The 15,334-nt window shown below is 35.2% G+C and overlaps 1 protein-coding gene and 1 long non-coding RNA gene across 2 annotated transcripts; one reads left to right on the top strand and one right to left on the bottom strand.

Annotated features, from left to right (window-relative positions):
• Positions 1–495: 495 nt before the first annotated feature.
• LOC135155983 (uncharacterized) lies at positions 496–3,148 on the bottom strand. The gene has a single exon (XM_064106662.1). It carries the CDS (start codon positions 1,855–1,857, stop codon positions 670–672), a length of 1,188 nt encoding a protein of 395 aa, XP_063962732.1. The 5' UTR covers positions 1,858–3,148; the 3' UTR covers positions 496–669.
• A 4,556-nt stretch (positions 3,149–7,704) lies between these two features.
• Positions 7,705–11,661, top strand: LOC135156023 (uncharacterized). The gene is made up of 2 exons (XR_010295166.1): positions 7,705–7,872; positions 8,637–11,661. It is a non-coding gene; the product is annotated as an uncharacterized LOC135156023 (long non-coding RNA).
• The last annotated feature ends 3,673 nt before the right edge of the window (positions 11,662–15,334 follow it).

Here is a 15,334-nt window from a genome sequence, read left to right on the forward strand (position 1 = left end):
ACCATGTTATCTCACAGAACCATCACTACATAAACCACAACAAAATATCAAAATGAAAAAGCAGGGGCTAGATTTGACTGGAGTTTCATCTCTACTGTATTGACACAGACAAAAAGAATCATGTTCTTTACAGACCCTTCATGACTATTTCTGCTTGTTTTGCAGCTTTTCAATTCAGACTTCTAACACTTTTGAATCCCTCTTTTTCTGTGATGGCATGATCATAACAAGCATGGTATCATTTTAAAGAGAATTAAATGATCTTTCGGATGTAACCAAATTTACGTTGTGTAAAATTGGGAGCACGGAGAAATTAATGGCCAAACTCAGATTTCAAAACTTTTTATGAGATATATATATACATATATATATATATATATATATGTCAAACATTTTGATATGTTCGTTGAACATCCTCTACAGGTTTTGCACATTATGATTGCTATCGCGCTTGTTTCCTGTAGAAATATCATCTGATTTGGTGTCATTGTCATAAAAGGAAAACAAACCCAAGAAGAGAAGCAATCTTATTGGAAAGTAAAAAACATGTTTGAAGTACGTTTTCCAATTTGAGGAACCCCTATTGAAAGTACAACAAGACTTTTTAAACGTCCATAACTTGCTTATTTCATAACCGATTTTGATGAAACTTGTTTTGAATTGTTCCTCTCATTTTACTCTGTCCAATAAGATTGCTTCTCTTCTTGGGTTTTGGTTTCCTTTAATGTTCTTGTGCATCATTCTCATCATGTATAACAAAATTCCATTCATTATTAAAAATAGGAACACAGCAGCTGCCAAACCAGAATACATGTGTGTGATTACTGTTTTCAGGTCATCTTGGCCATTGTTAATGCCAATAGTGGATATAGTATGACTGTTTGGAGAATGATAAGTTTTTGTAATCCCTACCATGTCTAATTGACTTCCAGTAGTTGTTTTCATGGAGACGGTAGCTGATGAATCATTGCTTCTGGCATCATGTTGGAACAGTGCAGTATCATCGCATTCATCTCTTGTTTTATTTCCATTCAATATTGAAGAACAACAAAATGCTGGCTGTGATTTTCTGATGAGAATTGTTTGTTTTAGGGTGATGTGAGTTTTAATCGGCTCCGTCAGGGAAGGCATCCACTCACCATTTTGATAGCATTCAATCTTTCCTGGTAGACTTCCAGTCTTTGCTCTACAGTCTACAGAAACCCACTTTCCACCATTGTCTTCATCCACAACACAAGATGCTTTACCAGGAGGATAATCTATGTCAAGCCAAATCTTGTATGTGTCATCAGTTATTAGCCTCTGATTCTCGTAGACAAACAAAATGTACGTTCCTTGATCAACCCTATGTAGATTATTTATTTTAAGGTTAAGATAGCAAGGATCTGTGTTATTTTTTTTCTCAACATTGAATCTTTGACACTGCTCTTCAGGCAAAGACAGTGTTGCCCCATCTGCAGAGTTATAAAATGGGAGCCTATTTGATTGCTGCAATGTGATATCTTTACTGCCACATGGATATGGAAAAATCAACTTGGCTTCCTGCCCTTCTACATAGGACACTGCCTTAACTTGGTGGCCAATTGAAAGAAGTACTATGATGAGAAGTAGGACTTGACTTATACTATCTGCGTTTTCCTTGTGATGAAACCTGAACATGGCTGCAAAACGATAGATACTCCAATGAAATATTCTCCATGGAGAGGAGGACATGTTTAAAGGAGAGACACCACCCTTGCTGGTTTTAGAATGTTTCCAATATTCATTGAAGAAAAGTTGAAGTATATACAAGGTCCTCCTGCAAGTCAAATGCAATATAATGAGTATGTTTTGGAGAGGCGAGACATGTGGTTGCATTTCAAATTCAAATTGATTCCTATTGATGCACAGTTCTGACTACAATTCCTATAGATATCCAATATTTTTCATAGATTATGATTTTTGAAAGAATATTTTTCTACTTGCTAAGCTCCATCCCTGTTTGGAAAAAGAGCGCCAGGCTCCCGTAACACAAAGGTTTAATAGCGATTGATCGTAAACTTGATTTTCATGAGAGATTGTACATTGTAGTCAATGCAATCAATCGTAGAAAAATGTTCTACGATCATTGCTAAGTTTTGTGTTACGGGCCCCAGATCTTATTCTGGCTGTCACATTGTCTTTCAATTACAGTCAGCGCCACTATTTAAACATTTTACAATAGACAATTGTACAGGCATGTACATGTAACTTCCCACAGCTCAGCACTTGCTCACAATCAATGCTGTTATATTGCCTGTCTTTGCTGGTGATACTTGCACCTCAAACTGTTACTGTGGTGAGTTTCCAGGTTGGGGGGTTCAGACTTGGGCACTTACATGTAAATTATATTTTGAGTAGTTTGTGCTTCATTAAACCCTGAAATTAGGGTCTAGGAACCAACAGTGAAGTGAGAAATATGAGGTTGAGAGTCTTGGGAACTATGTTCAGTATCGTCAATCAGACAGTGAAAGGCAAGGTTCTAGGGTGCTCCATTAGCCAAACTACCAGTAATCAGCAGATTGAAATCATGGGGTTTTGAGAACTGAATGTTTTACATTAAAGCGTGAACCTTTTTAAGTACAGTAATAACTAGATAATTTTTGGCTGCAGTCTCTCATTTTTGTGCTGAATTGCACTCTATACCACTGCTTCAGCATTCCTGCACAGTGCACACCACAGATACTTGTCATAATGGGCTTCTTCAGAGCAGGGCTGGGTCAAGAGAATGGAAATCAGGGTCTGGAAAATGGGGGTCATCAAAGCCCTGGGTCAGCTCTGACAAACTTATAACGTACCTCTGTCACGTTGTTACAAGTAGCTTTGGCTGATGATGTCACAGCCAGAGTGAGATCTAGAGCTCACACATGTATTTACATACAGTGTAAAGCGTGAAGCAAATTTTCTGAAATATTTAACAAATCTGTGAAACATATTTGGATGTACTTTAATCAGAGTTGTATTCAGCACTGTGCATGAATAGGAGCCTACTTAATTTGGAATGCAGGGGTCCTTAAAGGTGGCAATGATTCAACTCACTTTTCACCCTCAATGTACAGTATAACAGTCAGAAACTACATTATAAAAAGATCATTCTTCAGACAGCAGACCAGTATTTCAGTGTTCTCACAGAGTCAAAAAGTAAAGAAAATGAAGATTTGTAAAATACTGATTTAAAATGATGAATTTGTTTTTACTTCACTGTATGAGGCTTTTCATACGCATGTCTTGCAAAATAAAATATTTATTCATCACCAAAGATCTTTGTTCTTCTTTTAATTATGTAATTGAAATTGAAAGAAATCATAACAAAAAAGCCCTCCCCACCAAAAACAGTCAACACTTGTAAGAAGTTGAGGAATGTTTGCCAACTGGATATTATGTTTTGAAAATATTACATTGAAACAGACTAAAGTTTCAGTTTATCTAACATTTGTTTGAACTTGCTACAAATAATCAGGAAATATGCTTACCTTTTATGCGAGCTTGTGAACAAATGAGTACAGCCTTGAAGAATTCGTTTACAGGTAGCCTAGCAACCATGTTTGACTACCAAGTGATTTTAGAATGTCTCAACTTTGATTACCTTTTAAATAAATCATATATTTAGATTTTTACAAAATGATAAATATATTTATTTATTATTTTAATTGTTTTAATTTTTAAACCTCGAGCCACATTATAATTAGGAAATATTGGAGGTCCAAACTAAATGATAAAGCCAGAGGATGTACTGAATATATGTATGTAAATATAGATCATCCAATGTTAAAAAAAAAGAATGGTGGTAGTGGTATTAAAGTCCATGTACATTGTTGATATTTCATTGAAAGCGATGAAGAGTAAACACGGTGTTACTGAAATGTTGAACTTGTCTGTGTGTGTTGTGTGAGTGGGTGTATGTGTATTTGGATATGTAGGATGGGGGGTCGGGTGTCCGGACACTTTATATTTTTGAAGCCTTCTTTTTTGTCTTTGGATTACACTAAAAATATGAATTCAATACTTGTAATCATCATCTATTTTGTTCTTTATAATATATCCTAACATTTTGTACTAAAAATTTATGAAACTTCGCTTGTAAATTTTTCCAAATGACTTTTTAAAAATTGATCGTCCGGACACACAACCTGTCCGGACACACAACACCTGGGTATATGTACTGACATAATCACATCCATCAGGGGTAGCACTCATATACATGTAGTATGTCTCAGGACGGACCTGCAGTCACCATAAGAAAGACAGTGACCCTGGGCTTTAACCAATTCTACATGTAATTGCCCCTTTTGTCTCTCCAGGGGTCCGTTGCAGAAAGAGTTGCGTTTAAACGCAAGTCAAAATATCAATTGCATGTCCCAAATGCGCGTTATTGATTGGTTGAAAATCAAATTACGCATGATTTTTAAAGTTGCGATTGATTGCAACTCTTTCTGCAACAGGCCCCTGACCAAAGTTTGACAGAGACCTAGCTTATAATCACTATCTTGTTTGAGTCGGTTGGTCTCGGCCGTCAGATGGTAAAACGGTCTAACTCGAAAATTTGATTTTTGATGTTGTTGTTGTTGTTGAATATGATGGCACTCTTCAATCTCTCCAGATTATACGCGTGTAAATTCAATTTCCTGGTAATGTGAGGGCGGAGCCTTTAAAGTTCCATCGACTTGACGACTTGGCGAGATAATGTATCTCGCCACGTCGACATGGCGAGATACATTATCTCGCCAAGTAGACTCATAGAAATTTATATATCGACATGGCGAGATACGTTATCTCGCCAAGTCGACTTTAAAAAGTTATATGTTGACATGGCGAGATACGTTATCTTGCCAAGTTGACTTATAAAACGTTATATGTCAACATGGCGAGATATTTTATCTTGCCAAGTCGACTTATAAAACATTATATGTCGACATGGCGAGATATGAAGTGTCCAAGGACATATAACTTTTTAAAAGTCGACTTGGCAAGATAAAATATCTCGCCATGTTGACATATAAATTTTTATAAGTCAACTTGGCAAGATAACGTATCTCACCATGTCGACATATAACTTTTTTATAATTTGACTTGGCGAGATAACGTATCTCGCCATGTCGACATAAATTTCTATAAGTTGACTCGAAATATAATTTTTTGTAAGTTGACTTGGCGAGATAACGTATCTCGCCATGTCGACATATAACTTTTTATAATTCGACTTGGCGAGATAACGTATCTCGCCAAGTCGATGGAACTTTAGAGGCTCAGTAGTTAGCCTAGAAGATAGACCATTTTACCATCTTATGATGTGTAGTATGAGTGTATACATGTGCTGTGGTTAAACAGTCTATCTACACAATAATCTCATTTATTTCATAATTAAAACCCAAATAAGCACAAAATTCTTCAGTTATTATTCTTCTTCTTTTCCCATTGCTAAAAATGCATTATACTGGCGGCCGGTCTGTTACAAATGTGTTAAAGTTTTTGTACAACTTGCTTGCATTTCTTTATTTCTGCATCAATTGTGATCACACTTGGAAAAAATGATCCATGGATAGAACCACATGGGTTAAAGGTTGTCTAGGGGTCAAAATGTCAAATGATATGTGTGGGCAATGTGCATCAGTTTTTGTTAAAAGCTGTTGTTCAACTTTACATGTATTCTTATTTCTGCATCAATTGTGTTCACACTTGTTAAATATGATCCTTGGGTAGTACCACATGTGTGTTCATGAGGATTATTGGGTTATTGGGTCAAAGGTCAAGGGTAAAAGAGGTCAAGTGATATTTGGCCATGTTTATTATTTTTCTTACGTTTTTTATACGCCCTTCCTACGGGACGTATTATGGTCGGTGTCCGTCACGCTTGGTGTCTGTCTGTCCTTCCGTCCGTCCGTTAACTTTCCCTTGTAAACGCGATAAATTCAATTTAACATAACCTAGCGCCAATATGTTTGTTTGTGTGATGTCGCCCTCTGCGACGGTTTGTTGTAAAATCGCCCCTTGTTCGGCCGACGCTGTTCTGTGAGGTAAAGCCCGATGAAGTTGGCTTAATAAACTATATTATTAACTGTAACTGGCTACTCATCCTTTGTTTAATTATTGTCCTAGGCTCATATAATGTGGTGTGTATGATATGAGCATGGATCCCAGGAAGCCTATTGATTTTGAGGTCAAAAGGTCAAGAGCACAGTGACATGTTTTCATCTTATCCTTCTGCAGTCCTTGCAAACGTGATATTACTTCAGTTTAACTTAACCTAGGCTCATATACATGTAATTTGGTGTGTATGATACTAGCATGGATCCCAGGAAGCCTTTTGATTTTAAGATCAAAGGTCAAGCTCACAGTGACATGTTTTCATCTTAACCTTATGCAGTCCTTGTAAACGTGATAACTTCAGTTTAACTTAACCTAGGCTCATATAATTTGGTGTGTATGATACTAGCATGGATCCCAGGAAGCCTATTGATTTTTAGGTCAAAACGTGAAAGGTCAATATCACAGTGACATGTTTGTCTCACCTGCATAGCAGAGTGAGTCTATAGGCGCCGCTTTTCTGATGGCGGCGGCGTCAACACCAAATCTTAATCGAAGGTTAAGTTTTTGAAATGACAGCATAACTTAGAAAGTATATGGACCTATTTCACAAAACCTGGCCATAAGGTTAATCAAGTATTACTGAAAATCCTGCCTGAGTTTCAGGTCACATGACCAAGGTCAAAGGTCATTTAGGGTCAATGAACTTAGACCATGTTGGGGAATCAACATCAAAATCTTAACCTAAGGTTAAGTTTTTGAAATGTCATCATAGACCTAGTTCTTGAAACTTGGACATAAGGTTAATCAAGTATTACTGAACATCCTGCCTTAGTTTCAAGTCACATGACCAAGGTCAAAGGTCATTTAGGGTCAATGAACTTTGGCCAAGTTGGGGGTATCTGTTGAATTATTATCATAACTTTTAAAGTTTATTGGTCTAGTTCATAAAACTTAGACATACGAGTAATCAAGTATCACTGAACATCCTGAGCGAATTTCAGGTCACATGACCAAGGTCAAAGGTCAATGAACTTTGGCCATGTTGGGGTATCTGTTGAATTACCATCATAACTTTGAAAGTTTATTGGTCTAGTTCATAAAACTTGGACATAAGAGTAATCAAGTATCACTTAACATCCTTTGCGAGTTTCAGATCACATGACCACAGTCAAAGGTCTTTTAAGGTAATTGAACTTTGGCCATTTTGGAGATAATTATTAGATTGCTGTCATAACTTTCAAAGATTATAGATTTAGTTTATAAAATGTGGATATAGGGGTAATCAAGTATCACTGGCAAGTCTGAGGTCACATGATCAAGGTCAAATGTCATTTATTGTCAATGAACGTAGTATTGTATCATTATATGAATTGTGATTTTTGTGAATAATTAAGTTATAGTAGTTTTTAAAGTCAGCACTGCTGCTATATTGAATCGCATGATGCAGGTGAGACTGCCAGAGGCGCTCCACTTGTTTTAATTACTCATGCACAAATTTTGATTTATTCATTTATTTTTTTTGGGGGGGGGATTGTTAAAATTTTGCACATAAATTCAAGAGTCTCTTGAATTATTTGTATACCCCTTTTTTCTTTCAACTTATATGATTTTGCATGACTTGTGTAATTTTGAAATGGATATTTTCCAACTTCCTTTGTGTACTTCTGTTATATATTATCCGTCTTCTCTCTTTTATGGAATTGTTATTTCTTTACTTTTTTTCTTAGCTTATGGAACCAATGGGAAGGTCCTGCTGGTAATAAATATTCTGTTATGATGTATACTAGAGGTCAGAAATGTTGGAATGGTCCAGATAGATCTACAAGGGTGAGTAGAAAGACAGGTTTATTTTCATTTGGTCCAATGCTAATTCGTCTACTAACATTGGTCTACCATCAGTTCGTCCAATATCCACATGGTCTAATTGCCATTTCGTCTAATAACCAGTTGGTGCAATAGCAGTGTTAAGTGTTAATTGGGCAAAATGAATTGAAATAAAACGGTTATTAGATCAACTGGTTAAGAGACGAAATGGTCATAGACGAACTGGTGATTAGACAAAATGATGATTGGACCAAATGGTTATCGGACCAAATGGTTGTTGGACGAAATGTTGATGGATGGAATGGCATTAGACTAAATGAAGGTAGACCATGTGGTGAGTGGACAAGTTGGCAGTGGACGAATTGGCAATTTACGGAAACACATATTTTCAAGCCTGTATTTTACCATACCAGTATTTTCATTTTTGTTTTAACTTTATCAGCATTTTAAAATTAACTGACAACGTTCCTTGGTTTTTTATTTGCTGAGAAGCACAAATTTCTGACTTTTACTCTTTTTAACTGTCGGATGATGACAGCTTGTCAGTGTAGGCAACTTTCACAAAACGGTTTGCCAGGGGAGCTTTTCATCAACATTTCTTGTTTGAAAAGTTGTCAGATCTGACAACTTTCCTTTATTTTGATTGGCTGAGAAGCACTGTTACTATGGTAATAAAACAGGACTTGTTTGGTAAACATATAGCAAGTCCCTCCATGAAATGATGCTCAGATTTTCAAAATATTTCCATCTTTCTTTTTTCTCTGTAGGTGAATTTAAAATGTGGCATTGAAAACAGTGTCATATCTGCTTCAGAACCCGATAGATGTGTCTACCAATTCGAGTTCACCACCCCAGCACTCTGTACGTACAAGTATGATTTGAGCACGGGAGAAACCGATACACACGACGAGCTATGATGTATTGTCTCTGTCCCACATATTCATTTCCTTGTGATGTTTTGTAAAAGGGCTCCAAATGTTGAAGTTAACAGCACATAGACTAATTAGATATTGGCTGATTGATTAATGTTCATGTAATATAAACATTTCCTGTGGCACAAGTGCATTTCTTTAGTACTTTTATACTCTATGAAATTAGTACAAAAATTGGTGCGGTGAAGGTGTTGAGAGTAAGAATTTTGCTACCTCGATGTACCGTCCTGGGAGAAATTTGAAACAAAGGAAAGCACATTTCTGACGACACTGACATAAAATATTTGCTTAACAATGTCAAGAAGATGTTTCCTCATCACTGGATGATACTGTTTGGAACTAGATATCATTATTCAACAATCCAGTTATGTACAAAAAAAACCCCAATATTTAGGCTCTAGGAAAATTATAAATTACAGTGAGCTATGATATTTCTTACCTGTCCCAGACAGATGGGAAATGTTTTATTTTCTACTGTTTGATGAAATTTATTCATATTTGAGTTTTATCCCTCACTAGACTGTTATCATTTATAGAATACCAGTATTAAGTTAGTATTTCAACTGCATGGAATTGTAGGAAAAAAATACGCCTATTCTTGGCTTGATACAATATTAGCACTGGTTCTTGAGAATTTTCTCCCAATTCCTTCAATAACGCATCTAATAATTCCAAACCCGGACCAACCCTTATCCTAACCCCTAACATAACACAGAAATCCAACACTACAAATACTAACTCTATGCTTGTCAATTAGTATTACCATTAAGGTACCTGTTATGTGGAGAAATTTGCTCAGAAGCTATGCGTGAGATTGTCATATATGTGCTTTGTTTTCACCATTTGGAGTTCTTCGCTTAAATCTACAGAATTTGTCAGTCATTCTTGGTCTAGTTTTAGTGGGGAAAGTTACCATGACATTGCACATTCATGTTACAAAAATAGATGTATACTTTTATATGACGAAACATGATATAGTTGTGTACCGAGTATTTGTGATATTTTTTCACCTGTGTTGAAATTATTGTGAATTGTGACTATGATTGAGAGAAGAAAGGTATCTGGTTTTATCATCTAATGATATCAGTGAATGATTATGTTGATGTAATTATAATTGGCAGTGTTACACTGTTTTGTTTGTTTTGACACAAATAGTCTTACTATTTATATCTTATAGCATTTCTGAGAAATTCTTATACAGCTCGGGAAATAGTTATTAGACCATACTGTATGGAAGCTTAGTTGAAAATTGGTCTACTAATCATTTCCTAAACTGTAAACATATTCCTGCTTGTGATGTTAGGAATATAAACTCTGGATCTTAACATAGTTTAGATAGATAACCAATTCATAATCATCATTCTAATAAAATGGGATATGATGTTGCTGCCTTTAAGAACTTATTTTCTGTATATTTTGTTAGTTTTTACTAGGTATTGACTTTCTCGATAGGAAAGGGGATAGAATTGAATAAAATACAATGTACATTCAATAAATTACAAGAATTACTTATAATGTAGAAAAAAGTTAAATTTGATCACTGCATTTCATGCGATTGTAAGAATTCTTCAAACACCATCAATGAAAATCTTGATTAAAGCACCAAATTGAATAATCACACTGGTAACGGAGTTTATTAAGAAACTTGCAATCAGTTGCAAGTCAAATCTGGGTGAAAAAAAATCAGTTATAATTGTAGCGATTAATTGCAAATCTGTACTCGAATGCTGGTCTGCCTCTTGCAAAACATAGTAAAAATCAAATTTGCTCTAGTTACAATCGATATATCAATCGTAAATTTGCATCAGAAATTTTCAGTTGCAATCTTACAATTGATAGATCAATTTTAGCTGTAGCAAATCAGATTACACTCCTTGTTCCGAGGAACAGATTAGTAATCAATTGCAGGACTTGTGTGTGATTTAGGGACTGATAATAGACTTTCAATTGATCGCAAGTTTCTTGCGACACCCCAAAGTCTTTCTGATTCTCTATCAAGGTGGCATTGGTCATTATCGGATGATCACACATACTGTAAATCTAGCTTTGGCGACCAACTTCATAGAAGGACCATCTGTGTATTTCAGTCTTGTTTTTTTTTAATGTGCAACATGGACCATAAACAGTAGTAGGGATTATTAGAATGTGGAATCACAGATCTAGAAGAACAAATCTAAAGTGTATTTAGATTGTTTATTTAATCTGAAGTATGACGTGAAATCAGCCAGTTTTGTACATTAAGCATTATTTCAATTAAGATAGCTAGATATGTATCAGAATCATGGGCGGTAATCTGGAGTTCAATTTGTACAGTGTACAGTAGCCTCTGTGACAGGATTGACTTGCGTTTCATAGAGGGACAAAAAAATATCACGAAATCGCCGCTCATGATCAGAATTGTGAATGACAGACTATATTAATCTTCTTGTTCATTAATTAGCTTGTGGCTATAACACTTATTACAAATTATATCGAGTGCTGAACAAAATGATGATTTATATACTAATCTGTGTGATTTATAAAAGATTATGCATCTTAATATACGATGGAGAAAGATAGAGTCTACATAATTGTTATGGAGGAGACAATCATATTGATTAACTGATTCACTGTATATTGATGTATTGACAGAGATATGGAACATTAGTGTATGATTTTAGTTGAATCTATTTCGATCTTAATCTCGCCACTTCGTAACAGGCACATCATTCCCTGTCATTGTTAGTGTTGAATTGTTTAGTGGTCAATAACTTTTCTATGTTATCAGCATAATCAAAGCAAATACAGTCAAACCTAGGGCCCTCTTTCATAAGACTTGTTATAATAAAGAAATTACAGTAACAGTTAAAAGCTATTGAAATTCTTCAATTCGATTGGCTGATCATAATCTTGTTATAGAAACTGTGTATTAGTTATTAAAAAAAGGCTCCTGGTGGGTGTTTCACAAAGTTGTTCGTAAGGATACGATCAACTTTACAAGTGACTGGAATGTGTTCTTAGGTGGTTAGTCAATTACATAGGGATTATCATGTAGCACAAGAAATGGTCACCAGTCTTTGTAAAGTTGCTCAGAATTTACAAACAACTTTATGATACACTAACTCACTTTAGTGACCACCTGTATAGAAGGACCAGTCTTACAAAGATTTGCTATTGATCCGATCGACCCGGATTCTATGGAAATCCATCAATGTCATAGTTTTTCCTACTGGAAATTTGCATAATGTTCTTTTTAAACAAAGAGGAAGCACACTGAACATTGAACATTCATTATCAAGAAAATATTTTGATCAAAAATGCATTTTAGATGTTGGCGTTGCTGGCTTTTCATAGTTGTGGTTGATTGGATCAATCGCAACTCTTTGTAAGACGGGGCCTAGCTGTTTATTAAGACCACACTTCTGCTTTCCCTTGCGTAGAATAAGCCTTTTCACGGTTGTAAACTGCGCACGAGCAGAAAAAGGTCATTGGAGACAACCATGAAGGTGGCTTACAAATTCACTGACATAGGCATTTGTGATTTGATGATTATTCATGTATTCCTTTCAAAATATTTATCACATCCAAGCTGAAGAGTAATAAATAGAGCCTTCATAATCACTGGTATTTGACAGTAGCCTAAACAATAGTCAAATGTGCCAAAGGCAGACAATAAAACAGATTTCCAAACTTTATCCCTGATGTACTATTCTAGTCACCTGGTCTATACAATGCCTTTTGTTCATAGAATTTGAATACTCTACGGTTAAGCTTACGCAACATCTACATTTGAAAATGATAGTGCTTATCCTAATGAAAAATCACAAAGGTCATTTGAGAAAAGTTTATCATGAGCTAACCGTGAACTGGCTTATTCTCCTGTCCATAAAGACCACCCTGGGACCTGTAACACAGAGGTTAGCGGTTAATCGTACGCTTGATTTTCACGATTGATCGTACATTGTAGTCAATGCAATCAATCTTGGAAAGAGTTCTATGATGATTGCTAAGCTTTGTGTTTAGGGCCCTTGCTTATAATGACCACTTTTCTTGTCTCCCTTTTAGTGGTCTTCATATATAGTACAGAATTCACTATATATAAGATTATTGAAAATGACTGCCTGAACCAAATATGTAACTGTCGTTATTCAATTAGAGGAAGAGATAAATGAATACTACTCTTTGAATACTGAGGGGCCCCAAAAGAAGTTTATCGAAAAAATCTTTGACAAGGGAACCGACAAAGAAGTCTAAACCATACACTGAAAATTATTTTCATTTTCATTAAACACTCTTCACACAGAATGTCAGATTGTTTGATTTCTGACATACTGTATAGTAGCACCATTTCTTTGTCAAACATTGAAATCAAATTTTACCTTGTACAAATGACAATTCCATTATTTCTGAGAATGGTTCCATTTAAGGCTAATTTGTTTCAACCATTGGTTCGGTTAATATGAAATTTTAACAATAATTACAGTCTTAAAATATGTAGAATAGATATTTGTTTGATTGAAATCACTTTAAATGCTCAATTGTATACTTCAATCATCATGTAAATGTTGCGTAACTTTGAAATCATCCCCCTTATTGTAACAGATTTGGTCATGAATTTGCAGGAGATTATTAAAAGACATTATAAGACAAAGCACAATTTCCAACCAAGGGTGGTTAAGAAGGGGTTGTGTGGGCTTTAAAAGTCCTCCACATCTCTTAGTTTTGAGGGTTAAATCTGTGCCCCATCTTACAAAGAGTTACGATTGATCCAATCGATCGTAACTCTGAAAATCCATCAGTGTCCTAATTTGTTCAACAAGAAATTTACAAAATGTCTTTTGTAAACAAAGGAGAACACACCAAATTGTCAAGAAATTAATGAATTTATGGATATACATTCATATCTAGAATTTTTTAAACAAACATGCATTTTATATGCTGACTTTGCTGGCTTTTCATAGTTGCGATTGATCGGATCAATTGCAACTCTTTGTAAGACAGGCCCCAGGTGTACAAATGAAGGAAATCAAACTTTCACAAATATTTCAATGAAGAAATAAAATAAACTGGTGATAGTGAAAATAATAATTCGGAAGCAACTTATTAGCATTTGAATGGCTTGATTAGGTTACTAGGACTGTTGCTGAACACAATTGCTTTTATCAAAGATCAAGAAAAGAGGTTGTTCTCTTACTCTGTACCTAGGAGACACAAATCAGAAGTGTGTGCCTATGAACAATGATATTGTGATCGATACTTAATCAGAATTACTTAATGAGAGCTTTTCTATGTTTGAATATACTGTCGTGAGTAACTTCTGAGGTTTTCTATATTTTCATATCTCATTTTTTTCAAATACATTAGATACATCAAGTATCTGTAGCATGCAAATTATCCTACTGCTAATTTGCATAATATTTTCAGAATGTTGGTATTTGTTGGTCATAAGTTGTATTTTTCAAGTATTATAATTTTCATTGTCACTTGATCAAGATTTTTCTCCCAAAACATGAAAATTGTGTTTCCATTACTTCTGACATCCCCCCCCCCCGGTAGATATTCAGCTCAGTATGTGCATGCTATGATTGAAATGTTTTCCCCTCGAATTTCTATAGAATGATTATACTGTTTACATACAAGGTGTGTGAAACCGAATGAGAAGTTTGAATGTCAATATGTTTCTTTTCTGTTATTATGTTTTATCTTTGACTGGAAGATGATGAATGGAACAGCAATAAATGGATCAAAAGAAAACCATCGTGTCTTGTGTGGAATATTTACCTTCCCCTGAAATGGTGATATGTATAGGCGAGGATTGGGGGTGGGGGGAGGGGACCAGGCGAAATGTGCATTGGTACCCTGTAGACATTTTTTTATGGAATTGTGCAGTAAGTAGAATGCATTAGTTGTGCTCCCTGTTAAATGAGCGATGACCTTTTTTTTCTTTTTATTCTTGTCAAATACGTTCAAGCACACTCGCACCATGTTGTTTAAGTCCAATTTTGGATCTGCGCCTGATATATGGATCCTAAGCAAATGATTGGCTGAAATCCATCATGTGACCAGTGAGTCATTTATTTTAGCTAACAGGAAAAATTGCTAGTGACTAGTTCTATAGACCATTCATGGTTTTAAGATTAGGAGGATTTATCAAATAACAAAGATCCATATCACTATGATACACATAATTTTGCTCAGGCATTACAATCACACAAATGTTACCTTAATTTGAAACGGTCTGTATGCCCTCAGCTCTGCCCTGGGCGTGTTAGAACTATTCTGAATGTGCCTTGTGTGATGTATTTTATTTGGTATGCTGTCATAAAAAGATATCATAGAAAAAATTGATTTAAACAAATGACAGCTTTTTATACAGTGGGTCACCAAGTAGCTGGGACAAACTAAAATTTCATTTCAGTTAAGATTATTTATTTCAATATAATAATGGAACAAATACGTTGTAATAAAAAATTCTAGTAGGAATCATGAAGGAAAATGACACTAAAGAAAGTTGGAAAAAAGTGTGAAGGATAATCCCCTATGAAGTATATGCT

Source organism: Lytechinus pictus, chromosome 11 (genome assembly GCF_037042905.1).
Source record: "Lytechinus pictus isolate F3 Inbred chromosome 11, Lp3.0, whole genome shotgun sequence".
NCBI lineage: Eukaryota > Metazoa > Echinodermata > Echinoidea > Temnopleuroida > Toxopneustidae > Lytechinus > Lytechinus pictus.

What these genes read in the sequence shown, in the direction of transcription:
- LOC135155983 (XM_064106662.1), bottom strand. Translation starts at nt 1,857, where the DNA reads ATGCAACCACATGTCTCGCCTCTCCAAAACATACTCATTATATTGCAT.